Below are 27,372 nucleotides of genomic sequence, written 5' to 3'. Positions count from 1 at the left end.
AAAATATAGTTATCGGCTTCATCCTTCTGGATCAATTAAGGTATTTTTCATAGTGCTTCAGATGAATTATTGGGGGCACATGAAGCACAAATCCAGTTCAAAGGGTTTGTCACGGCAACCAGTAGAGTGATCTGGCTGCAAGCTGGGTATTAATGAGAGCTGCATATTATGGGTTACAAGATCTTCAGAAAGAGCTGGGAAATAGGGAAAGGAGGACGATTAACCACAATGCCAGAAAACAATATTACAGCATTGGAAAGAAAGTACATTAACAAGGGTGAGCATGTATGGAAATACTCGGGGTTAAATCAAGAAACAGCAATGGGTGCAAGACTCTGATGTTCCTCCCAGAACAATGATGCAGTAACAGGATGCGTAAATAAACAACGCAACTAATTAGGAAAACGGACAGAATGCTATAATTTATTATGACGGGAATTCATTGCAAAAGTAGTGAGGTTATGCTTTAGTTGCACAAGATGTGGAGATGCCGGTGTTGGACTGGGGTGGGCACAGTAAGAAGTCTTACGACACCAGGTTAAAGTCCAACAGGTTTATTTGGAATCACTAGCTTTCGGAGTGCGGCTCCTTCATCAGGTGAGTGAAGAGGTAAGTTACGCAAACACATATATAGGCAAAGCCAATGATGCAAGATGATACTTTGATTGCAAATCTTTGCAGGCATTTAAGTCTTTACAGGCCCAGACGGTGCGACTGGAGAGAGGGATAATCAGATTAAAGAGGTGTGAATTGTCTCAAACCAGGACAGCTGATAGGATTTTGCAAGCTCAGACCAGATGGTGGGGGGTTAATCTAGTGAGACACGAATCCCAGGTCCCGGTTGAGGCCATACTCATGCGTGCAGAACCTGGCTATCAGTTTCTGCTCGGCGATTCTGTGTTGTTGCGCATCCTGAAGGCGGCCTTGGAGAACGCTGACCCAAAGTTCAGAGGCTGAATCCCTTGAATGCTGGAGTAGTCCCTGACTGGAAGGGAACATTCCTGCATGGTGATTGTCATGCGATGACCGTTCATCTGTTGTCGCAGCCTCTTCCGGACGCACGACAACGCAGAATCGTGCACAAGACATTGGTGACATCACATCTGGGGTATTGTGTACTTACTCAAAACCTTCAAGATCCTGAGGAGTATTGACAGGGTGGATGTGGAGAAGATGTTTCGTCCTGTCAAGGGAATCTAGAACTAGGGGTCTATTTAGGGGTAATTTCTGACCGAGAGGAGAAATGTTTTTCTCTCAGAGGATCATGAGTCTCTGGGGCTGTCCAAGATGGCCTTCGTCGCCATATTCACCATGTGGATGCGCCCCTGCACTCCGGGGTTTCCCTTTGTTTGGGGGCCATCTAAGGCAGCTGTCTGCAGTGCTTTTGTTTGTGTCGTCGGCACGTGTGACCTGTTGCAACCGGCGTTCTACACCCCCTACCCGCTTTCCTGGGGCTTGTATTTGAGATAGCAAGGCAACTTCATCCCGTGCAATTATTCTTGTGTCCATTATTGTTGTTGCTTTTCCAGCCCGTTCTTGCAGACAAACCTCTCCACTTAACCGGGTGTGGTGTGTTTCGTATTTTGATGGGTCACCCACAGTTTGGTCGGGTACGTCTGAACCGCACACTTGCTTTTAAATAAGGCTGCTTTGGCTCCATTGAATTCAGCCCAAGGCGTGGCTAGGTCGGCCCAAATGTCTTGGTACACACAGATCGTGTGCCCTTCCCATTTGTTCTGGAACAGGTGGAGTTTGGCGATGATGACCTGTGATGGTTCTCCTGATCTTGGCCCCCACCAGAGTGACCTATGTGCCCCATCTACATCTTGGGGCTTTGGGGTGCTCACCCCCGACCAGCTTACCCAGCATTTGCACCATTTATTTTGTGGGGTTTCAGCCCTCGGTGTCCTCCGGTAGACCCACAATTCTGAGGTTCCGACGGAGCGACCTGTTCTCTTGGTCCTCCACCTTCCCCTCGAGTGTTCCCTGGGCCACCACCAACCTTGCCACCCATGCTTCCAGTGATGTGACCGGTTCGCCTCCTGTCATCGCTCCGTCCTTTCCATCGCCTCCTTGTAGGGGTCAAGGCATCTGTGACCGCCAACTTCACTGTCGCCATAACCTCCTCCTTTATAGCATCTCTATGTTGAAGGAGCTCCTGTGTCCGGAAATGGCCAGCTTGAGTATCAACAATCTGGCTCGCTCTGCCGTGTCCTGTTCCGCCTCACTCCGTATGTCCGACACCTCCAACTTTCTCTCCTGGTTCTTAATGACCTTATTGTACTTTCAGCCCCTTTGTGGATTTGAGGGCTTATCTCCGCATCTGTGATGGTTTCGAATAAGGGTGTGTGTGAGCGGGGAGGGGGATTTAGATTCTTCATTAACAAGGAGGTGAAAGGTTATCAGTAATAGGCATGAATGTGGGGCTGAGGTTACAATGAAATCAGCCACCACCTTACTGCATGGCGGCACGGGGCCGAGTCATTTACTGCTCCTCCCAATTCCTACGTTCATATGAAACAAAGGCAAAGCAATTGTGATGGAAGATTATTATTTTCAGATCAAGTGAGATTTGCAGAATACCTCAAGTCATTAAGGCAATGCATTTCTAGAGTTTCAGCTTTCTGAAATGATACCTTAGAGTAAAGTCTCCATAGTCCCAGATGACCATGGCTGCTTTTCCCTTTGAGGGGGAGAGCTGACTGGTGGTGATTTAACCCGAGGATCAGTGCACTTCAGGTGAGGGGCAAGGTTGAGAAGGTGGGGCCTTCATGAATAACCTCACCCGGCATGTCATTGTTGGCCACTCTGCATCACAAACCAGCTGTCCAGCCAACTCAGCTAAACAGACAAGGAAATAGGCCATACTACTTTTCTATAAATTTAGAGTACCCAATTCCTTTTTCCCCCAATTAAGGCGCAATTTAGCGTGGCCAATCCACCTACCATGCACATCTTTGGGTTGTGGGGGTAAGACCCACGCAGACATGGGGAGAATGTGCAAACTCCGGGGCCAGGATCGAACCTGGGTCCTCAGCGCAGTAAGGTGACAGTGCTAACCACTGTGCCACCACGACGCCCCTAGGCCAGACTAAGTTTAGCAATGTATAAAACATTCAAATTGATGAATAGTCTGACACAGCAATATCTTGCAAATAGTGACCATAACATTGATGAAAGTTTGTCATTTAAGTTCAAGAAGGAGAAAGATCAGATAGCTGACTTTGAAGAAAAGAAATATAAGCTAAACATACTAAACTGAGCTAAGCTATTAGCAGGTAAACCTGCAGTGGAAGGTTTTCAAGTAATTATGGAGTGCAAGACCATTTTATATATTGCTAAAGAGCAAAGGTTGCACTGTTGCAGTCATTCAATCAAAAAAGCAGTTGAAAAAATTGGGGAGGCCTTGACCATAATCTTGCAAAGCTGTCCTGATTTGGGAATTGAACATTGGACTGGAAATATGTTAATGCCACTCCATTATAAGGAGGGTAGGAGAGATAGATCAAGTAGCTACAGCCAGTTAGTTGTGGAGAAGAGACTAGAATCTAATACTGGAGATAGTATGACTCCGCATTTAAACAAATGAGATGAATCAGAGAAAGCTAACATGTCTTTTTAAGGTTGGTCGTGCTGACTAATGTAGATTTGTTTTTGAGGAAGTCACTAATTAGATAGACATTGATGTATCTATCGATGTTTTTGACATGGACTCTAGAAGGCAGAAGAGTGGGATGAAGGTTACATCCTATAATTAGTGGGATATGACATGTGGTGTTCCTGAGTAATCTAGTCCGAGGCTTCAACTTTTCATTATCTTTATTAACAATTTTGATAAAATGAAAAAACGGCATTTATTTATGTTAACATGCGGGCTAATGTCTGGGGTTTGGTGGGAGGATGGGGTCGTTGTTATTGACATGCGGATTGACATTATATTCGTTACTGCTTATTGCTGGGTGTAAGTTTGGGAGAAAATGTGAAAAAGGAGAATAAGAATATTTTCTGAAAAAAAGTAAAAAGAGTCCAAAAGATTATTGCAAGTGGAATTCATTGTGGACAAATACAAGGTCATCCACATCTGGCACAAGAATGATAAATCAGAGTAGGAAGCTAGTAACTGAAGGGGAAGAGATTTAGGAGTCACAAATCATAAAAGTTAATAGACAATTTTGGAAAAAGCAATCAACAAGGAAATGTTCATCCTTATCTCAAGGTAGTTAGAATGGAAAGTGGAGGAAGTTATGCGTTAGTTTAACAGTCTTGGGCAAACCCCATTTGGACTAATGCACCAGTTTTGGGCTCCTGGCTTCAGGAAAGATATACGATCCCTGGAGGGGCTGCAGTGCAGATTCACCAGAATGTTACCCGGGTGACTGTGTAAACTTAGCTTGTATTCCCTTGAATATAGAAGATTTGAAGGGTGATCAGATTGAGAAGTTGTTAAAAAGCATTTGGCAGGACAGGTATGGGAAACCTATTTCCTTTTGAATGGGTATCAAAAACAAAGTTAGGACATGAAAATTAGAGCCGGTCCATTCAGGAGCAAAATCAGAAGCACTTTTTCCACACAACCTGTAGTAAAATTGGAAACTCTCTCCCAAAAAAGTCTGTTGATGCGAGGATAATTGGAGCATTCCAGTCTGAGATATATATTTGTTGCACAAGAGTATTGAGGGTTCTTGAAGCAAAGACGGGTAAGTGGAGTTGAGGGGCTCGTCGATCTGCTGTCATCTAGTTGAATGATGTATCAGGTTTGAGGGGCCGAATGGTTTACTTCGGTTCCTAATATTCTTATGGGATTATTTTTTTTTTTTTTTTTTAAATGACCTAGTCCTTTAAAGCAATGAACCATATACTTCAAAGAACACTTATTTTTCTATCAAATATCTCATCAATAACATTAATAGTGTTGCTATGAGTAACCCATGATAGGAGCTGGGAAGCAGAGGTGGTCATTAGCATGGAAAGCAATATGGTCCAAAAGAATTCAAGGATTGAACTGGGGAAATAGAGACATGCCAAAGAGGCAACAAGTATGGAAAAGGGTAGAATTTGTGCAAGTTGAAGTCATTGGAAGATAGAATGAGTAAGATGTTTCGCATCAATTTTTTTCTGTTTAATACGTGATGATATATTTTATTTTTAGATGCTTAGGAAGTGGACGATGTAAGAAGCCAATGTAGCTGCCCAAAGAAGTTCTGGAATGTTCAGGATGAGTGGGACATTTTGAGAGATAATGACGTCCCTTTGTGTGGCAACTGTTTCTCAGCATTGTTTATTGGTCGCATGATAAAATTGTGAGAAATTTCGTCAATCATGATGTTCACACATCAGTGTCGGCACTTTCCCACAGCCTATATAGATACAACATAGGGTGGACAATAATAATAATCTTTAGTGTCACAAGTAGGCTTACATTGACACTGCAATGAAGTTACTGTGAAAAGCCCCCAGTCGCCACATTCCAGCGCCTGTTCGGATACACAGAGGGAGAATTCATAATGTCCAAATGGCCTAACATCACGTCTTTCGGGACTTGTGGGAGGAAACCCACACAGACACGGGGAGAAAGTGCAGACTCCATACAGTGACCCAAGCGGGAATCGAACCTGGGGCCCTGGCGCTGTGAAGCAACAGTGCTAACCACTGTACTACCATGTGGGTTGAGCCCAAAACAACCAAATATTGCCCATTTCACAATTTTGGCCTCTCAATAGTTTTAATCAGATCATAGTATTGAATTTGCTGCTTCACTGCCCTTTAGATCAAATTATCTAACATTTTGCTTTCAAGGGCCAAACTTACCGTTTGTCAGTTTGTATAACAGCCATGTATCAATAGTACCAAAGCAGCAGTTTTCTTCAGCAACAGCGTCTTGAACCTGTAAGGAGATGGTTACAGTTGAATATGTAGCAATACCGCTACATATAAAACATAAAATTAAAAAATATAAAATCCGCCTGCAACATTGGTCCCCATGACTTTCTTTCCTGGGCTGGGTAAGAACAAGCGGACTTTCATGACATTAAGTTATGTAGTTCCTGTCTTCAGAAGGACCAACCTGATCATAGAATGTACCTCACCAAATAATTCATAGATAAAGCTGGTGGGAAACCATGGTGTCCAGATATCCCCTCACTCCTCCCAGAAAGTTGAACCAAGAATACTTTCAGTAAGGAGGTCTATGCTTTTATTTTTGTTTTAAACAATAGCGGGTGGGATTTTCTGCTGCCCCCCCCCCGCTCATAAGGCATATTTTCCAGCCGCAATTAATAATAACTAATAATAATAATCGCTTATTGTCACAAGTAGACTTCAATGAAGTTACTGTGAAAAGCCCCTAGTTTCCACATTCCGGCGCCTGTTCGGCGGGATTTTCCTGTTCTGCTGATGTCTTTGAGGCTTTTCATGTACCGCAGCCTCCACCACTGGGGAAGGCGCCACAAGGTGGGGGGGTTCCCGCTATTGGTGGGTCGGGGGGGTTCCCGCTATTGGTGGGTCTGAAAGGTCCTGCTTGTGGGACCGGCCAGCATGAAATATACTGCCTCTCAAAAACAAGAGGATCTTTTTACAGCTCATAATTGAAGCAATGCAAGCAATACTGCTGTGGTGAGGTTAACAGACACCTCAAGTGTTTTCTTGTTAAAATTCAGATATTCACATATGTTGCAGCCTCCTGGTCTCCAAAAGAGAAGGTACCAGCAATGGAAGGTATTCGACTGGAGTTTCATAAATGCTCGATTTTCTCCCCAATTGCAATTCTAATTTTGATATCTGCCATGGTAGGAATTGAACCCCGGTCCACAGAGCATTACCCGGAGTTTCTAGGTTACTGGTCCGGTGACAATTCCACTACACCACAAGTGTGGATAATGGGAGAATCAATTCAAGATAGTTATTGGAATATAGGAGTAAGAGGTTCTTCCTCAATCCTTATTTTTCTTTAAAACTTGGATTACAGATTTTACAACAATCAATCTTTATTATTGTCACAAGTAGGCTTACATTAACACTGCAATGAAGTAACTGTGAAAATCCCCTGGTCGCCACAGTCCGGCGCCTGTTCGGATACACAGAGGGAGAATTCAGAATGCCCAAATTACCTAACAGGCACGTCTTTAGGGACTTGTGGGAGGAAACCGGAGCACCTGGAGGAAACCCACGCAGACACGGGGAGAACGTGCAGACTCCGCACAGACAGTGACCCAAGCGGGAATTGAACCAGGAACCCTGGCACTATGATGAAACAGTGCTAACCACTGTGCCACCGTGCTGCCCTACATTTAGGTGCTTAAAAAGTGCACGATGTAAGGAGCCAATGTCACTGCTAGAAGGATGTCTGAATGTTCAGGGTTGAGTGGGGAATCTATAGCTCCTCCCTGTGTAGCTATCTGCCCTCCCCTTTTGGAGGAAGTCCTCCTCCCCCACAGCACACTGAAGAATTATTAGAATAACCGGTTCACAGACAACACAGTTCATCAACTCAAGAGTCATGGGAAACAGACACACCCTTCCCTTTGTTTCACAATGGTACTGAAGCCAGGCATTGAGCAAGGCAAGTGATGCAATTTCACACAAAAACAAAAACTGGTTTGAAATCGGAATTAGGGATTGAAGTTTAGGTAGAATTTGAATAGGACGATCAATAAGTTTACATTGGATATGCGGCAGAGAATTAGGCCATTTTTCCCAACCTATCCACGCAGGTGTTTATGCTCCACTCACGTCATCTCAACAAAGAACAAAGAACAAAGAAATGTACAGCACAGGAACAGGCCCTTCGGCCCTCCAAGCCCGTGCCGACCATACTGCCCGACTAAACTACAATCTTCTACACTTCCTGGGTCCGTATCCTTCTATTCCCATCCTATTCATATATTTGTCAAGATGCCCCTTAAATGTCCCTATCGTCCCTGCCTCCACTACCTCCTCCGGTAGTGAGTTCCAGGCACCCACTACCCTCTGCGTAAAAAACTTGCCTCGTACATCTACTCTAAACTTTGCCCCTCTCACCTTAAACCTATGCCCCCTAGTAATTGACCCCTCTACCCTGGGGAAAAGCCTCTGACTATCCACTCTGTCTATGCCCCTCATAATTTTGTATACCTCTATCAGGTCGCCCCTCAACCTCCTTCGTTCCAGTGAGAACAAACCGAGTTTATTCAATCGCTCCTCATAGCTTATGCCCTCCATACCAGGCAACATTCTGGTAAATCTCTTCTGCACCCTCTCTAAAGCCTCCACATCCTTCTGGTAGTGTGGCGACCAGAATTGAACACTATACTCCAAGTGTGGCCTAACTAAGGTTCTATACAGCTGTAACATGACTTGCCAATTCTTATACTCAATGCCCCGGCCAATGAAGGCAAGCATGCCGTATGCCTTCTTGACTACCTTCTCCACCTGTGTAGCCCCTTTCAGTGATCTGTGGACCTGTACTCCTAGATCTCTTTGACTTTCAATACTCTTGAGGGTTCTACCATTCACTGTATATTCCCTACCTGCATTAGCCCTTCCAAAATGCATTACCTCACATTTGTCCAGGTTAAACTCCATCTGCCATCTCTCCGCCCAAGTCTCCAGACAATCTAAATCCTGCTGTATCCTCAGACAGTCCTCATCGCTATCCGCAATTCCACCAACCTTTGTGTCGTCTGCAAACTTACTAATCAGACCAGTTACATTTTCCTCCAAATCATTTATATATACTACAAAGAGCAAAGGTCCCAGCACTGATCCCTGTGGAACACCACTGGTCACAGCCCTCCAATTAGAAAAGCATCCCTCCATTGCTACCCTCTGCCTTCTATGGCCTAGCCAGTTCTGTATCCACCTTGCCAGTTCACCCCTGATCCCGTGTGACTTCACCTTTTGTACTAGTCTACCATGAGGGACCTTGTCAAAGGCCTTACTGAAGTCCATATAGACAACATCTACTGCCCTACCTGCATCAATCATCTTAGTGACCTCCTCGAAAAACTCGATCAAGTTAGTGAGACACGACCTCCCCTTCACAAAACCGTGCTGCCTCTCACTAATACGTCCATTTGCTTCCAAATGGGAGTAGATCCTGTCTCGAAGAATTCTCTCCAGTAATTTCCCTACCACTGAAGTAAGGCTCACCGGCCTGTAGTTCCCGGGATTATCCCTGCCACCCTTCTTAAACAGAGGAACAACATTGGCTATTCTCCAGTCCTCCGGGACATCCCCTGAAGACAGCGAGGATCCAAAGATTTCTGTCAAGGCCTCAGCAATTTCCTCTCCAGCCTCCTTCAGTATTCTGGGGTAGATCCCATCCGGCCCTGGGGACTTATCTACCTTAATATTTTTTAAGACACCCAACACCTCGTCTTTTTGGATCACAATGTGACCCAGGCTATCTACACCCCCTTCTCCAGACTCAACATCTACCAATTCCTTCTCTTTGGTGAATACTGATGCAAAGTATTCATTTAGTACCTCGCCCATTTCCTCTGGCTCCACACATAGATTCCCTTGCCTATCCTTCAGTGGGCCAACCCTTTCCCTGGCTACCCTCTTGCTTTTTATGTAAGTGTAAAAAGCCTTGGGATTTTCCTTAACCCTATTTGCCAATGACTTTTCATGACCCCTTCTAGCCCTCCTGACTCCCTGCTTAAGTTCCTTCCTACTTTCCTTATATGCCACACAGGCTTCGTCTGTTCCCAGCCTTTTAGCCCTGACAAATGCCTCCTTTTTCTTTTTGACGAGGCCTACAATATCATTCGTCATCCAAGGTTCCCGAAAATTGCCGTATTTGTCTTTCTTCCTCACAGGAACATGCCTGTCCTGTATTCCTATCAACTGACACTTGAAAGCCTCCCACATGTCAGATGTTGATTTGCCCTCAAACATCCGCCCCCAATCTATGCTCTTCAGTTCCCGCCTAATATTGTTATAATTAGCCTTCCCCCAATTTAGCACATTCATCCTCGGACCACTCTTATCCTTGTCCACCAGTACTTTAAAACTTACTGAATTGTGGTCACTGTTACCGAAATGCTCCCCTACTGAAACATCTACCACCTGGCCGGGCTCATTCCCCAATACCAGGTCCAGTACCGCCTCTTCCCTAGTTGGACTGTTTACATATTGTTTTAAGAAGCCCTCCTGGATGCTCCTTACAAACTCTGCCCCGTCTAAGCCCCTGGCACTAAGTGAGTCCCAGTCAATATTGGGGAAGTTGAAGTCTCCCATCACCACAACCCTGTTGTTTTTACTCTTTTCCAAAATCTGTCTACCTATCTGCTCCTCTATCTCCCGCTGGCTGTTGGGAGGCCTGTAGTATACCCCCAACATTGTGACTGCACCCTTCTTATTCCTGATCTCTACCCATATAGCCTCACTGCCCTCTGAGGTGTCCTCTCGCTGTATAGCTGTGATACTCTCCTGAACAAGTAGCGCAACTCCGCCTCCCCTTTTACATCCCCCTCTATCCCGCCTGAAACATCTAAATCCTGGAACGTTTAGCTGCCAATCCTGCCCTTCCCTCAACCAGGTCTCTGTAATGGCAACAACATCATAGTTCCAAGTACTAATCCAAGCTCTAAGTTCATCTGCCTTACCCGTAATGCTCCTTGCATTAAAACATATGCACTTCAGGCCACCAGACCCGCTGTGTTCAGCAACTTCTCCCCGTCTGCTCTGCCTCAGAGCCACACTGTCCATATTCCCTAGTTCTCCCTCAACGCTCTCACCTTCTGACCTATTGCTCCCGTGCCCACCCCCCTGCCATACTAGTTTAAACCCTCCCGTGTGACACTAGCAAATCTCGCGGCCAGGATATTTATGCCTCTCCGGTTTAGATGCAACCCGTCCATCTTATACAGGTCACACCTGCCCCGGAAGAGCTCCCAGTGGTCCAGATAACCGAAACCCTCCCTCCTACACCAGCTGTTTAGCCACGTGTTTGTCTGCTCTATCTTCCTATTTCTAGCCTCACTGGCACGTGGCACAGGGAGTAATCCCGAGATTCCCTTATCCCCATCTTCCCTTATCCAAATCTACCGTTGTATCCATCTATTCTCTTCTCCCTTGTATGCTACAATGCATCTATAGTGCTCACTTCAACTACTCCATGTAGTAATGATTTTCACATTACCGCACTTTGAACAATGAAGTTCCACAGTGTTGATGGTCATCCACAGTGCTGTTAGGGAGGGATCTTGACCCAAAAGCAGTGAAGGACAAATGCTATATTTCCAAGTCAGGATGGTGAGTGATTTGGAGGGGAACCTCCAGGTGGCGATGTTCACTTCTAGATGGCTTGTTCTAGATGGTTGCGGTCATGGGTTTGGAAGGTGCTGCCCAAGGAACCTTGTGAGCTCCTGCAGCACATCTTGTGGATGGTACATAATAGTGCGTCATTGGCGGAGGGAGTTAATGTTTGTGGAAGGGATGCCAATCAAGTGGGATGCTTTGTCCTGGATGGTGTTGAGCTTCGAGAGTAGTTGTTGGAACTGCAAGTGGAGCGTATTCCATCACTCCAGATCTATAAATTGTGGGCAGGCTTTGAGAGTCAGGAGGGAACTACTTGTGATTGGATTCCTAGCCTCTGAACTGCCCTGGTAGCCACAATATTTATATGGCTCATCCAGTTCAATTACAACCCCCAGGATGTTTGATAGTGGGGGATTTCAAGGATCAATAGTTAGATTCTCTTTTGTTGGAAATGGTCATTGCCTGGCACTTGTGCGGCACGTCTGTTACTGGTCAACTGTCCACCCAAGCCTGGATATTGTCCAGGTCCTGCTGCATTTGGCCATGGACTGCTTCAACATCTGAGGAACCGCGTAATGGTGCTGAACATCGTGCAGTCAGTCATCCCCACTTCCGACCTCATGATGGAAGAAAGGTAATTGATGAAACAGCTTATGATTGCTGGGCCTGGAATACTATGTGGGACACTATATGCAGGCCTGTGCATATTTCAGATGGTGGGATTGCCCTTTCCGCCATTCGAAGAATTGGTGGGGAATATATGTCTGCTGACTCGGACTTCCCCACAGCCATTTTATGCTCGAAATGAGAGTTAATTGTCTGCTGATGGGACTTCCACCCCCAACTCTGGTGGAATTGCCGCCTTAGAGAGCTGCCAATCTGATTGGTCGTCCGCTCTGCAACAACAGAAGCTGCAGTGGGCAGAAGAAGGTTTTTCCCAATATGCCAGATTCTAAATCCCGGGACCAGGAGACAAGCCAGAGATCCAAGCCCGTTCATTTTTGGGCCTCTCCGACTCCAGGTATATCCTCCTGCCCACCTAACGGTGAGGTTGGGCGGAATACGGTGCTGAAGGGCCTCAAATGGGGCAAGGACAGGCCGATTGGAACCCAGAAGGAATCCCGTTCTTTCAATTTCACATTCCCCCTGCCAAAAAAGACCAGCACGAGAGTATGAAATTCTGGCCAGAGAGAGAACAATTACACTTCTTTCCTTCTGCTACTGTAGCCACAACAGAGCCAGTTTAGTGTCAACTGTAGCTTAGCCCCTGGGAAACAGAGGGTGTGGTTCAAATCCCACCCCACAGTTTTGAGCACAAAACTTCCAGCTAACACTCCAGCATAGTGCTGAGCGCTCGAATGTTGCAATGTCGTCTTTAGAATGAGATGTTGACCTGGGACACCTGCTTGCTCAGGTGGCTGCGAAACCTCAATGGCACCATTTCAAAGGCGGCCAGGGGAGTTAACCCGTGTTCTGGCCAATATTTATTCTTCAATCAATATAGATTTAAAAACAAAGCTCTGGGCACAGCGGCCAGCGCCGCTGCCTACAGCTCTGAGGACCCGGGTTCGATCCCGTCCCCGGATCACTGTCCATTTGGAGTTTGCACATTCTCCCCATGTCTATGAGGGTCTCAACCCCACAACCCAAAGATGTGCAGGGTAGGTGAATTGGCCACGCTAAGTTGCCCCTTAATTAGACACAAAGTATCGGGTACTCTAAATTTGTTTTAAAAAGAATCTCTGTTCATCATCAGATTAGTGTTTCTGGAAGCTTGCAGAGTATATGTTGGTTGTCATTTTTCCTGCATTAAAACAATGACTGCCCTTCAAAAGTATTTGACTGGCTATAGAACTATGTGGGAGATCTTGAAGCCATGAATGGTGCCGTAAAAGAAAGAAAATCTTGCCGTTATAACGATTTAAAATAAAATTAACATGTTGGGGATATCTTCGAGGAGTTGAACTCAGGCCAGCACTGACCAAAGATAAGGGCAGCACGGTAGCACAGTCGTTAGCACGTTGCTTCACAGCTCCAGGGTCCCAGGTTCAATTCCCGGCTTGGGTCACTGTCTGTGCGGAGTCTGCGTGCGTTTCCTCCGGGTGCTCCAGTTTCCTCCCACAGTCCAAAGATGTGCAGGTTAGATGGGTTGGCCATGATAAGTTGCATTGGTGTCCAAAAAGATTAGGAGGGGCTACTGGGTTACGGGGATAGGGTGGAGGTATGGACCTAAGTAGGGGGCTCTTTCCAGGAGCCAGTGCAGATTCAATGGTCCGAATGGCCTCTTTCTGCACTGTAAATTCTATGACCTTCGATTCAAACAGAGGGCAGCTCCACACAAAATACTCAGTTACCATAATTATACATGATGCAGAGGCTTGAAGCGACTCAAAGGCTGCTCTAAAAAGACTGAAAGAATCAATCAGAAGCTGCAGCTAAACAAACAATCCAAATTTATAAAAAATGTAAACAAAGCTCTTCAAATACAAGCAAGGATTACAATGCCTGTGCTCGATAAAGAGCCATCGTGGCCGTGGAACAGCGACGGGCAAACTTGGGACTGCGGGAAAGGAACCACAACATTGGAACAATTTGTTCCTCCCGCCCACCTCCCCAGCTCAAGAGTTCCAGAGTCTAGAATGCTAAATTTATTTAAATCTGCAATTAACTAGAGGGCTTATGCACCTAATTGATAAGTTGAGAGGTTCTGAAATGTGATTCCCCCCCCCCGGCCAATTCGGGGCTTTGCTGTTGATTGGTTGTACCATCGATAAATTGCTCACAGAAACCCGCAGGTCATCAATGACAGGAACAATCTGATCAGCTGAATTTTTTGTCCCATTCTGACAAGCTTTTCTGCGGCTGGGCACAATTTGCAGGACACAGGCACAGACTGATAAGGCGCAGTACCTATTTCTGCCACCAGAGAGCTGCATTCCTCAATGCAGGACATACTAGCTTCATCTATAAATATTGCTAGAGGGTGTGTGTCTGTGTGCATGCGTCAAAGCTTCAGGTTTTGGGAGGAGGACCACATACACAGACCTCCGCCAAAAGAGGCGGGTTTTAAAAACACAGATGTGTAAAATTATAGAATCATAGAATCTACAGTGCAGTAGGCCATTCAGCCTTTCGAGTCTGCACCAGCCCTTGGAAAGAGCGCCCTACTCAAACCCACACCTCTACCCTCTCCCCGTAATCCAGTAACCCCACCTAACCTTTTGGACACTAATGCCCCCCCACTCTCAAATCCGGTCCACCATCTACAAGGCACTTGTCAGGGTGTCGTGAAATATTCTCCACTTGCCTGGATGAGTGAACTCCAACAACACTCGGGAAGCTCAACACCATCCAGGACAAAGCAGCCTGCTTGATTGCTCCTCCTTCCACAAACATTCACTGCACTGCAGTAACCCCCCAAAGTTCCTCAGACAGCACCTTCCAAACCCATGGCTACTACCATCTAGAAGGACAAGAGCAGCAGATACCTGGGAACCCCATCACACCGACTTGGAAATATATCGCCGCTCCTTCGCTGTCACTGGGGCAACATCCTGGAACTCCCCACCCCCTAATAGCACAGTGGGTGTACCTACCCCTCAAGGACTGCAGCGGTTTAAGAAGGCAACTCGCCATCACCTTCTGAAGGGCAACTAAGGATGGGCAGTAAATGCTGGCCTAACAAGTGACGCCCACATCCCCATAATGATTTTTTTGGATGAAAGCCCAATTCTCCTAATCCCGAATCATGGTGATTTGGCTGTCCCCGACGGGCTTTGGTTCTCAATTTTTAAAAAATGTTTTTGTTTTTTTTAAACTCCCTCCATTATGGTCACAACACTCATCAACATCCAAACTGTACATTCTCTTACCTGTTTTATATTTTGGAAAACCCAGGCTAAACGCATGGATATATGCTGCGTGGTGAAATGGATGACACTTGCAGCTAAGAAGCGCTTCCTCCTGGTCAGAAAATGGAGGATCTTACTGGATTTCTGAACCACCTACATTCAAAACCAGGAAGAACAACGCTCAGTTATTCTGCAATATAAACAATTTTTAATGCGCGCGTTTCATAGACCCACGGTCAGACATCTGGGTGAACTTTAAGCAATTCTGATCACAGAGCTGCAATTAAGTCTTTGGGTCGGATCAAAAGACTTTGCTGAAGAATTGTCAAAATGGAGTTTTCTGGAGTTGGGCTCGCTGATTTTCTTACTCCCATTCCCAGTCAGTAAATGTGACAGAAATTGGCACAACCCCAACACCCCCACCCCATCCCATTTGGCAGTTTTGACAAAATATTCCAACAGTTTCGACAAAATATTCCAACAGTGCACGAACATGAAGCGAAGTTGCTGCCTGTCCTTCTGAAGCAAACAATTTTATTGGAAACCAGGAAGAAATTGAGCACGGCTGGAGGCTCTGCAGCGAGATGTCCTGGAAGAATATCTACACAGCATGGTGGCGAGAAGGAAACCAAACTCCGCGCAAGAAAAGTCTTTCGAAACCACGTTACCTCATGCGCCAGACACACCATGGGTCGTTGATCATAAACTTCGAACCCAATTGAAGTGCAATTCTAACTGAACACATCTCGACTTTTGCACTAGACCCCTGCAGCAATTGCACTGTGCCAACAACGAACTGCCCCCCCCCCCCCCCCCCCCCCCCCCCCCAGCACAGCCCTGATGAAAAGAACAGGAAGTGCCACTGAGCCTACTGCAGAGGTTCACACCTCATCAGAGGGATTACAGATCCGCAGATCAGATAAAGGCCGTTCACGCCCGGCGGGATTCTCCCGTCGCGCTGCGGTGAAGGGAGTTTTGGTTGCGCGCCAAGCTCTCCGTTCTCGCTGGCGAACTTGGATCGGAGAATCCCAGCCAAAGTCTTTGGTAATAGTCACCTTTGAGGTACTATTTTCTGATACAGGGACATTTCGAATGAGAACAGGTGTGAGGTTAAAGGATGTATGAAAGGATGAGGGAAGGTTACCTTCCTTTTATGACTTAAACTTGCACTTGCCTCTCACAAAAGGCCTTATGTTTTTCTGATGCCACTGGTGAATGGGAAGCAAGAGAAGGGCTTGTAAACTTCACCATGTGATATTAGCAAATTAATGCCAACTGATTAAAAAGCTGGGTTTACTATTGCTAAATTGGCATGGCCAGTGTCAGAATATATTTAGTTACATATACTCAATTACCAAGCTGTTTTTAATAGCTTTCTTCTAATACAAAACTTAAATGGGAGAGCAAAACGGCAAAGGCATTGCAAGGGCAAATCTTTCTCCTCACCTCCACGAATGCAGTCAAGGCACTCTTTGGCCATTGCACTCGGAGAATGACTAGAGTGATATTGGAAGGACAATTAAAAAAAAAAATTTGTGAAAGCATGGGGCTGCTTTACCAATCCGATTTGACATTGTTATTTATATCTCTTTTTAAGCAAACAATTAAACATAGAAAACACAATCTGTTCTTAGCTTCACTGTAAACATTTTAATGTCCATCCATTTCTCCTATTTTGGACATTGTTAATTGTTCCGCTTTTAGTTTTCCCCCCTCATTTCTTGAACTTTTCCCAAGTTTGCACTGAACAGCAAGGTGGGCACAGGAAAACACCAAGAGTGGAGCTCCTTTTCAATTTCCCTTCTTCGCCTATTGAAGTGGCCCTGCGTCCAGTTGACAAATTTTGTTAGAATGATTTCCTATCATTCACAATGTATTATTACACCAGCGTGCCACACTACTCTCGCGCCCTTCAAACTAATGGGGTTAATCTCAGCTGCGGCTTAGTAATTACTAATACTACCGCTGGCTTCAATATTGCAGGGCTAGGGTGCGGCAAAAGGAACAAATACAAAAAATAATCCTCAAGATTCGCTGGTGGGTAACGACCATGCGAAGATCGGATGAGGACAGAGCAAGCCGGCTTGTGTCGCTTCCACACAATAATACAGCCTCAGTTTGTCTCATATGACCTTCGCCGGTGGAGTACTGCAGTAGGAGATACTCCCCTCAGGAGAAGGAACAGAAGAGGCAACTCGAAGAAAATGTGACCGGAATAGCCTTCTGTGGTTTCTGCAGAACACCCATGTCCCAAGTCAATCTTGCAAGTTGCGCCAGAACATAAAGATTATATTTAAAAGGCAGAACAGAGTGTCAGAATTATGTAATTTGCTATATGCATCTCAAAACTGACATAACAAATGGTATCCATCACAGGAGTTTCCATATCTGTCAAGCCTTGTCTTTGCAACCTTAATTATGACCTTTGAAATATTGCACTCATCTGGCAGCTCCCAAAACTGAAAACTGTCGACATTACCCAAAGTAACAATGATTTGTTCCATGATTTGACAAGGTCAACTGCTCGAAGGTCTTGCCAGCAGATAAAGTTATGAAAGGGTCTTCCTGTTTTTCTGAAAGACAAATACAGAACAATCCTACTGAAATTTTCAATTCCCATGATGAAATATCACAGATCGCTTTCCTACAATTCCTTGCAAATGTATAAACAACTCATATTTTCCACATACGATTTAAGAACATTTTTGACAAATGGTAAATGTATTGAGAATTCAACCACCTCTATGTGGAATCCTATTAAAAACGAGGGAAACGTGTCAAAGATTGCAGGACACACAAGATGGAATAACCCCAATTCTCTGATCCACACTCCTTGCAAGGATGGCTTTGTGGAATGATTGAAATACGACAATACTGGACTGATGAGAGAACGCAAGGTCACCTTTCTCATAGAATTTACCGTGCAGAAGGGGGGACACTGCTTAGGGACAACAAGAGCACAGCGCATCAGAAATGTGCTGCAACTGTGGAAGGGAAACGGTGCTAGGATTCCCTCCTGGCCGTATCAGCAAAATGGGGACAAACATTAGGTCCATGTAGATGCACAGAACTGATTAAATATCCGCAGCTTACTGGGAGTAAAGGCAAGAGGCTCAATGAAAGGACATGGTGCAAGAGGAAGCTTGTGGTTTTACAATAATCTGCCCTTCAAACAACAATGTGGAACTTAAGTTACATTTTCCAATGATAAGATTACATTTATTAACAAGGGCTTCAGAATACTGCCTGCCCGAAAGAGGGGCTTTTTACAAAAATAGCAGCAGCTGCGTTTCCCTCAACGAGAAATTAATATTGAATACTATTAATGATACCTTTCCCATTAAATGCATTGAGATTCCCAGCTATCTGGAGTGCCGTTAGCAATTTGGGGGTTTCATCAGGTTGTTGGCAAAATAAACTAACTGTTGCTCCTCATGTACCTCCAAACAAGTCACCTCGCTAAACCTCCATAATGTAACAGTATTCTGCAAGAATTGTTGAACAGGAGAAACAACTTCTAATCAAAAGGTCAAAAATTGAAACCCCGTCTAAACATGACCAATCTGTCCCTTACAACAAATAACCCCATAGTGATGCCAGGTCTCTCTGGAGGAAGATTTCCTCCTGAACTTCACCACAGCATTAGAACTAACTTTTCTTTACTAAATCCTAGAAGGTTACTCCTTATAAAAACTATGAAAAGCAACCGCATTTTACTGAACGTCTGCAAATTAACACACCTATTTAGCAGGTTAGATGAAACAATTTAAGTTTAGTAAATACATGAATTTATTTTTTAAAAAGCATGAAAAATAAAATGGGTCATACAAAGAGTAAAAATCGTTACGCTTACAAAACATTCCAAAAAGAAAAGATATTCTTATTTCTTTAAGAGAATGCAAAATTCTACTTTTACTTAAAACAAATACAAGACTTTAAAAAGAACTAGGATAACCATCAAACATCAAAGTTGATCCCCGAGAGGAGAGCAAGAGACCAGTTAGGTTTAGGATAGATCACATGTGGAGGTGACCGTTGCCAACACACTGTCCCGATGAGTCAAATTATGTGGAAATATTTAGAATTCTTTTGGTGTTGTACAATTAATACGGTCATGATGTGGAGATGCGGGCGTTGGACTGGGGTGAGCACAGTAAGTCTTACAACACCAGGTTAAAGTCCAACAGGTTTGTTTCAAACACTAGCGTTCGGAGCACTGCTCCTTCCTCAGGTGATGGCATGGAAGACGATCATTTGTTCAATAACAGGCCAGCCCTAATTATTAGCCCATATTAGGAGAGAAGACCCTTATGTTGTCAATTCAGTTACTAAGAAATAAGTTTCTGAATTTATTCTTGAAAAACTAGGGTTGGGTAACGGTCTTGTTGGTCAAGCTGCTTGATCAACGTATTGCACCTAGTAAGTTCAGACTTAGGGCCTAATGTTCCTTTATCAGATTGTGGTTTTATTTATCTAAACGAGTATTGTACTCGAGCGCTAGTCGTCATTCTAAGGACCCTTAGGATAGTAGCTTCCAGATGTGTTTTATCTTTTTCAGCAATGTCACATTGATGTGCAAGGCGTTGACAAGATTCATGCTTGGTCAATTTTGCTCTTAGAAAGTGCAGCTTGCTGTAGGTTTCACTGAAATGTAATTTTAAAAATAATTTATTGAATCTATTCCACATATTGTAGCCCGTATCCTTTACAAACATTGACCAGACGCTGAACCGAGCCAGCCAGTCTCCTGCAACCCACTGTTCTTCTACCCAGCCCAGGTGGCCACAAGCTAATTGTAAAATAAAGTTACTGGGTAAAGTAAGTATTTAACTGGCTTGTCTGCGGCACCTTAGGGGCTGGTGGACTAAACAGCTGGCTTGTAATGCAGAACAATGCCAGCAGCGCAGGTTCAATTCCCGTACTGGCCTCCCCGAACAGGCGCCGGAATGTGGCGACTAGGGGCTTTTCACAGTAACTTCATTGAAGCCTATTTGTGACAATAAGCGATTATTATTATTATGCATCACCGTAAACCACAGACTCATCCTAACCCAGCCCAGTCAAATCTCACTCACATTGGTTTATAAGAATAACCTATTATGATATTTCTCTTTCAATGAAAAAAAAAGTAACCATGGTTAAATTTCTTTGCAATCTATCACTTTTTGTTGACAAATCTCACTTCTAATATCTCCCAGATGTCAGCATCTTTAGTTTCTCCTGACCCATCGAGCTTATCTGGGAACATTTGAAGGTAATATTGCAGTTCTGGCATGAAACATAAGCAATACCAGATTTTACAAACATGGAACATGGATGATCGATTTTCTGGAAGCTCCAAGATACTTTTGGGTGGAAAGAGTCTCCTTACTTCTCCAGCAATTATATGACACAGCAATTAAGGAAAAATAAAAGAGAGTGTTCACTGTATATTTTTCCTTCTCGCCATTGAATAACTCCCGCAATGGCTCAACAAAAAAAAACAATTTATTCAATGGCAATTACAGACCTAAATCTGGGTCCATCGTGTATTCTAAGCTTATGGCAGCAAGCCTGTTATTCTCTTCAAATACTTACTTGTCCCAAGTGACAAATGTTGCTCTCTGCGTTGAAATACCAAGAGCAGCCATCTGCTTCATGTGCAACCCGGACTCTAGGAGGAGAAAACACAAGGATTATTTCATCCAGTGCATGAACAATGCCAGCATGTTAGCAGAGCAAGTTAAAACTTTAAAACAAAAGCAAAATACTTTGCATGCTGGAAATCTGCAAACAGAGAACAGTAAAAGCTGGAAAAACATAGCACGGCTGGCAGCATCTGTGGAGAGAAAAGCAAGGTAGAGTCCGGTGCGACTCTTCTTCGTAACTGTCGAACACGGGTAAGACCACAGTTCCAGCTCATGTTCATCCCTTTGAACCATCACAAGAAATTTTGGCTGCGGGGGAAGAGAAAATGGCAATAATTAATTTGCTCTTTCCGCCGCAGGTTTTGGGCAGGGTCCCGGATGGGATTAAATCAGCAACTGAAAGCCCCATCCAGGAATTTAGTCCTCAGACTTTTTACGGCAGACAGGGGTGGGTGGGAACAAAGTATCACATCTCTGGGCCAAAGAATGAAAAGTGAAAAAACAAAATTGTGTGAAGTCAAAGTACACCAATATGGAAAGAGCCTTGAAAGTAACAATTCTGAAGACTTTAACCTGAATAAGAATTGGTTTCATAAGCAGTTAACAAAATCCAGAATACCAAAGAGGTTGAGACTCAGTTGTCAATGTGAATAGTCCATCAGTTAGAAGGGAAACACCCCAAATACGCATTGCGTACCAGTGCAGCAACAATTGCAGCCTTGAAATTACAGTGTGGTATTAGCCGAACTCGTATTAAGTTCCATTGTCCACTATTTTTGAACAGACACATCTATCGAAACAGCTGAACAAAGAACTTCATATAAACCAGTTAACCAGGGGCTGGTTTAGCACAGTGGGCGAAACAGCCAGCTTGTAATGCAGAAGAATGCCAGCAGCGCGGGTTCAATTCCTGTACCGGCCTCCCCAAACAGGCGCTATGTGGCGACCAGGGGCTTTTCACAGTAACTTCATTGAAGCCTACTTGTGACAATAAGCGATTATTATTATTATTATTATTATTTTTACCAGTTGCATTTTAAAATGGAGCATGATATAATGTCATGACTTTAATTCAAAGCCATTTTGAGATTATAGCTGGAGGTTCCTCTCCAAGTCACTCAACACCCTGACTTGGAAATATATCAGCGTTCTTTCACGGTCACTGGGACAACATCCTGAAACTCCCTCCCTAACAGCACAGTGGGTGTACCTACACCTCAAGGACTGCAGCAGTTCAAGGCGGCAATTCACCACCACCTTCTGAAGGGCAACTAGGGATGGGCAATAAATGCTGGCATAACCCCAGCATTTGAATGGTTATTGTTTAACCACATCTTGGAAATGTATTTTTTTTAAAAAAAATATTTATTAAAGTTTTTTAACAACACTATTTTTTCCCCTTACAAACAATTACCCCCCCCTCCCCGTAACAAAATAACACAAAATCGCACTGAGCAAGATATATACATGGCAAAATGGTATATTTACATAGCTTTATACACTGGCTCTCGCCCGCACGTGCCAGTTTCCCCCACCCTCCATGTTATCTCCTGCTCATCCATCCCCTCAAACAATCTCTCGTTCCCCCCCCCCCCCCCCACCAGGGTTGCTGCTGCTGCTGACCGACCTTCCTCTAACGCTCCGCAAGGTAGTCTAGGAACGGTTGCCACCGCCTGTAGAACCCCTGCGCAGACCCTCTCAAGACAAACTTAATCCTCTCCAGCTTTATGACCCCAGCCATGTCGTTTATCCAGGCCTCCAGGCTAGGGGGCTTTGCCTCCTTCCACAATAGCAAGATCCTTCGCCGGGCTACTAGGGACGCAAAGGCCAGAATTCCGGCCTCTTTCGCCTCCTGCACTCCCAGCTCATCCACTACTCCGAATATTGCTAGCCCCCAGCTTGGCTTGACCCGGACTTTCACCACCTGAGATATTGCTCCCGCCACTCCTCTCCAGAACCCCTCCAGTGCCGGGCATGACCAATGTGGTGTTGGGTTCTCTGGTGCACAGATGAGCCAGCACAGTTGTATGTGGTACAACTCTATTTTATTTTAACTCTTATATACAGTTCGTTCTGGATACTCTGCACGTGCTGTCTCCCTGAGTGTGTCGTGTAGCAGGTCTGTCCTGGTCCTCGTCTCCAGCTAATACTGACCACCAGGTGTCGTGTTTGTGCTTTTATATCTTTCTGTGATTGGTTATAATACAGAAGTGTTTGACTTTTTGAACGTATGAACAGCGTTATAAGTCCAGTCTAATGGGTGACCGCCTCAAGAATAGGCTGGTCCTCAAGCCGGTTCAGCTGTGGAGATTTGGGTTCACACTGGTTCACCTTGGACTGTTGGAGGTGATGCTGTTGCCGAAGTCTCTACTTTTCCATTTGTTGTACTTCGTGCAGTGCTTGGTTTTTCATTCGTGCAAATATAACATTCAACATCTTTGTTAGTGTTGCCTTGGCTGTGGTTTGGTTCTGGTGGCGATGGAAGGGGCATGATCCGTGGCATCTCCACGAAGTCATCCTTGGGAACCAGTGGAGGATCCGGCGTGTGCGTACGGTTCAGTTGCGAGCGTGGAAGGCGGCGCAAAGCTCGCTGATTGTGCCTACGCACCAATCCATCCGCCCTGCATGCCAGGAACAAGGTGGAGTCTTTTTTCTTTTTATGTTTGTGGTGGACGGCATCTTGTAGCCGATGGGTCGTTGCCATCGAAGAAGCACCATCACTAATATCATGCAAGGTGATGACTGTGCCAGATGTGGAAGTTGGCCGAGACCGTGCACGCTGGTTCCGGCCACCTGCTGTGCCGGAAGGGCGACTCCGCAGAGAAACGTCGAAGCATGTCGCCTTGGAGAGAGAATTGTTGCTCGCATCAACGTCTGGCGATGGCGCGAATTGGTGTGTCCGTCTTGGACCGCCGGTGCTGGTCGCCACTGCCGACCCAGTGGGACTGCCACGCGATCCATTCCCTGTCGCCGTGGCATCCGCCATCACCCTGAGCGTGCCATCACCGAGGCCGCGACACCGCCCGTCCGGAGCAAGGTCTGGCGTGCGCGAATCAGAGTCGGCGCTTGGCTGCTCCCCATCTGGAGTCCGGTGTGCCTTCCGTCGATGCTCCCCGTCCGGAGTCCCAACAGGTTCACTGGAGGCAGCCGAGATTCCCTGAAGCTGCACTTCTGGAGTCGGAACATGCAGGAATGCACCGACCAGTGGAGAGGCTCGAGCCATCGAGGGTGGAACCTTATCTGCATCTTCACCATTAGTGGAAAGCACACTTGGTTCACTTTAAACTGCTGCGGGTTTTAAATTTGTTATCTGGCTACTCGATGTCGGTGTCCTCAGGATTCTTGCTCCAATGTTCTGCTCATTTATCAGTGGAGTGTGTATAGGTTCAATGCAATTAATGTTCCCCTCAGGGTTTGAAGAGTCATTACTGACTAACTGCTGGTCTCCGAAGTTGGGACTTTGCGGCGTTGTGTTGAAGGGAGACATTTGTCCCTGCTGTAGATATGATTCAGGTTGTGTTATTTCCATTACCTGAGGATCAATGTCTTGTCCATTTTTTCGATCCGTACTAAAACACTGGCAATTCTCAGTCTGCTCCTTGCAAGTTAAACATTCAATTAATTTCTTTAGCAAATCCTCAGCATCCTTCTGTGACCGTGCAGCATTATTAATCTCTGTTCGGCTATAATGATCCTGAAGGTCAGCGCATAAACCTTTTTTCTTCGGGCTTGGAAGAGGCGATTCCTTTGACTTGTCTTCAGTTGGGCTTGAACAGTCTTCAGCGCTGTGCCCTTCATTGTAGCATGAGAGACCGTCATGGTCATGCTGCTGTGTAGTGGAGCATGGTAGGCTGTTATAGCCTTCTTGCTGTTCACGTGAGCATGGCAGACTTGCATCATCTGCCGCTGGTTGGTCAGGAGAGGTTGCTAGACCCTCATGGTCTTGTTCCTGCAAGGACCGCACTTTGGAGTCTTGCGTTGCTTCTATCGTGGAGGCTGTCCACGAGCTCTCTGTGGAGACTTGTGACACTGGAGTCACTTCTTGTTCGTGCAAGGACTGCGCTCTGGAGTCTTGCGTTTCTGCAATTGTGGAGTCTGTCCACGAGCTGTGTGTGGAGGCTTGTGACTCTGGAGTCACTTCTTGTTCATGCAAGGACTGCGCTCTGGAGTCTTGCGTTGCTTCTATCGTGGAGTCGGGAACGCTGAGCGGAACGTGGACCACGCTCTGTGTGGCAGCAGGGCGCTCTCCGTGTGCTTGCACCGCTCCCTGTCTGTTAATGTCAGACTGCAGCATCATCCGGTACTGATAAGTTGGGAAGTCATATCTGCTGGATTGAAGATCCTCAAATCCGAAAAATGAATCCGCATCTGCGTCGGATTCAATGTGGGGGCCACCAATGTGCAACACGAAAGGTTCATCCGAGTCATAGTCGTATAGGACCACGGAGCTATCATTGGGCTCGCGAGGTCCGGAAACACTGTAAAGATCGTCATCGAAGTATTCGAGGTCGGAATCATCGGCTTGTGCGTAGGTAACTGCTTGTCGGAGGGTTCTTCGGAGGTCAAATTCATCTCCTGGGTCAATTTGCGGCAATGTGCTGTCATTCCAGGTGAGGGAAGGTTGTTTTACAGCTTTAACAGATTTTTGTTTTTTTGATTTGGGACGTTTCCCTTTTAAATTGGATCTGGGACGTTTCCCCTTTAAATTGGTGCGGTCTGGGGCCTCTGACATCCTGACACTCGGTATGTAGCACGTAGGAAGCGACTGCGCATGCTCAGATCGCTGTTCCTTGACCGATGCCAGTTTTCTTGACTGCGCATGTGCAGCATCTCGCGCCTGCGCAAACGAAACTTCCGGTTCTGCGCACTGCTCGCGCAACTGTGCTAGCGTGATACCTTTAGCAAGATGGCCGCCGACCTCGACCCAGCCCTCTCTCAGGCCCGGGATTTCGGCCTCTGGGAATTCGGACTCCGGGATCCCGGCCACAAGGTGAGTACTGCCGCTTTTCTTACCTTTACTTGCCGATTGGATTGCGTTTTCTTCACAGTACTTGGAGAATTTGTCCAGGACTGCCTGGTAATCGTACGTTTGCTGCCTCCTGAAGAACCTGAACCTTGTGAATATTTCTCTTGCCCTTGCACCGGCGATGGTGAGGAGAAATTCAATTTTTTCGCTATCATCCAGGTCTTGGAGTTCAGCTGCCACCAGGAACAATTCGAACACTTGCCGGAATCGCCGCCAGTTTTCGCGGAGTTCGCCGTGGCACTAGAGCGGCTGTGGAACCGGGAGCTCTAACATTTTGCCTGGGCACTGCTGGTTGTCTCTGTACACTGAGGTATGCCGGCAGGTATCGATCCACTCCTGTACCATGTGGTGTTGGGTTCTCTGGTGCACAGATGAGCCAACACAGTTGTATGTGGTACAACTCTATTTTATTTTAACTCTTATATACAGTTCGTTCTGGATACTCTGCACGTGCTGTCTCCCTGAGTGTGTCGTGTAGCAGGTCTGTCCTGGTCCTCGTCTCCAGCTAATACTGACCACCAGGTGTCGTGTTTGTGCTTTTATATCTTTCTGTGATTGGTTGTGGTGTTGTGTGTTCTGATTTGTCTGTTGGTGTGTCTATAATGATGTGTGTGTTTGAATATCATGACAACCAAAACATATGGACATGGTTCGCTGGGCTCCCTGAGCACCTTCCACATCTGTCCTCCACCCCAAAGAACCTACTCAACCTCGCCCCCGTCATGTGCTCTCTGTGAACCACCTTAAATTGTATCAGGCTGAGCCTGGCACATGAGGAGGAGGAATTAACCCTACCCAGGGCATCAGCCCACAAACCTTGCTTGATCTCCTCCCCCTACTCCTCCTCCCATTTACCCTTTTACTCTTCTGCTAGCGCTTCCCCCTCTTCTTTCATCTCTTGGTGTATTGCCGAAACCTTGCCCTCCCCTACCCATACATCGGAGATCACCCTGCCTTGAGTTTCTCGTGCCGGGAGTAACGGGAATTCCTTGACCTGTCGCCTCACAAAAGCCCTCACCTGCATATATCTAAATGCATTTCCCGGGGGTAACTCAAACTTCTCCTCCAGTGCCCCTAGGCTCGCAAATGTCCCGTCAATGAACAGGTCCCCCATTCTTCTAATCCCCGCCCGATGCAAGCCCTGGAACCCCCCGTCCATCTTCCCCGGGACAAACCGGTGGTTACCCCTGATCGGGGACCACACCGATGCTCCCATTGCACCCCTATGCCATCTCCACTGACCCCAGATCCTTAGCGTTGCCGCCACCACCGGGCTTGTGGTATACTTTGTCGGCGAGAGCGGCAGCGGTGCCGTCACCAATGCCCCCAGGTTCGTTCCTTTACAGGACGCCATCTCCATCCTCTTCCATGCTGCCCCCTCTCCCTCCATAACCTACTTGCGGATCATCGCCACATTTGCTGCCCAGTAGTAGCTCCCTAGGTTTGGCAGAGCCAACCCTCCTCGGTCCCTATTGCGTTCCAGGAACACTCTCCTTACCCTTGGGGTCTTATTTGCCCACACAAACCCCATAATACTCCTACCTACTCTCCTGAAAAAGCCCTTGGTGATCATGATGGGAAGGCACTGAAACACAAACAAAAACCTCGGAAGGACCACCATTTTGAC

At 45.9% G+C, this 27,372-nt stretch overlaps 1 protein-coding gene across 1 annotated transcript in view; it reads right to left on the bottom strand.

The window, feature by feature from the left end:
- gk5 (glycerol kinase 5) overlaps positions 1–27,372 on the bottom strand; it is a 105,795-nt gene that overhangs the window by 43,775 nt on the left and 34,648 nt on the right. The window contains exons 3-6 of the mRNA XM_072473916.1: positions 20,670–20,745; positions 17,572–17,665; positions 15,114–15,245; positions 5,809–5,884 (exon numbers count right to left, since the gene is read on the bottom strand). Coding sequence (XP_072330017.1) covers positions 5,809–5,884; positions 15,114–15,245; positions 17,572–17,665; positions 20,670–20,745 — 378 coding nt within the window. The remainder of the gene's footprint in view (positions 1–5,808; positions 5,885–15,113; positions 15,246–17,571; positions 17,666–20,669; positions 20,746–27,372) is intronic.

This window comes from Scyliorhinus torazame, chromosome 14, assembly GCF_047496885.1.
Source record: "Scyliorhinus torazame isolate Kashiwa2021f chromosome 14, sScyTor2.1, whole genome shotgun sequence".
NCBI lineage: Eukaryota > Metazoa > Chordata > Chondrichthyes > Carcharhiniformes > Scyliorhinidae > Scyliorhinus > Scyliorhinus torazame.
Note: the sequence above shows the minus strand (reverse complement) of the source record. Positions and strands in the feature narration are given on the sequence as shown.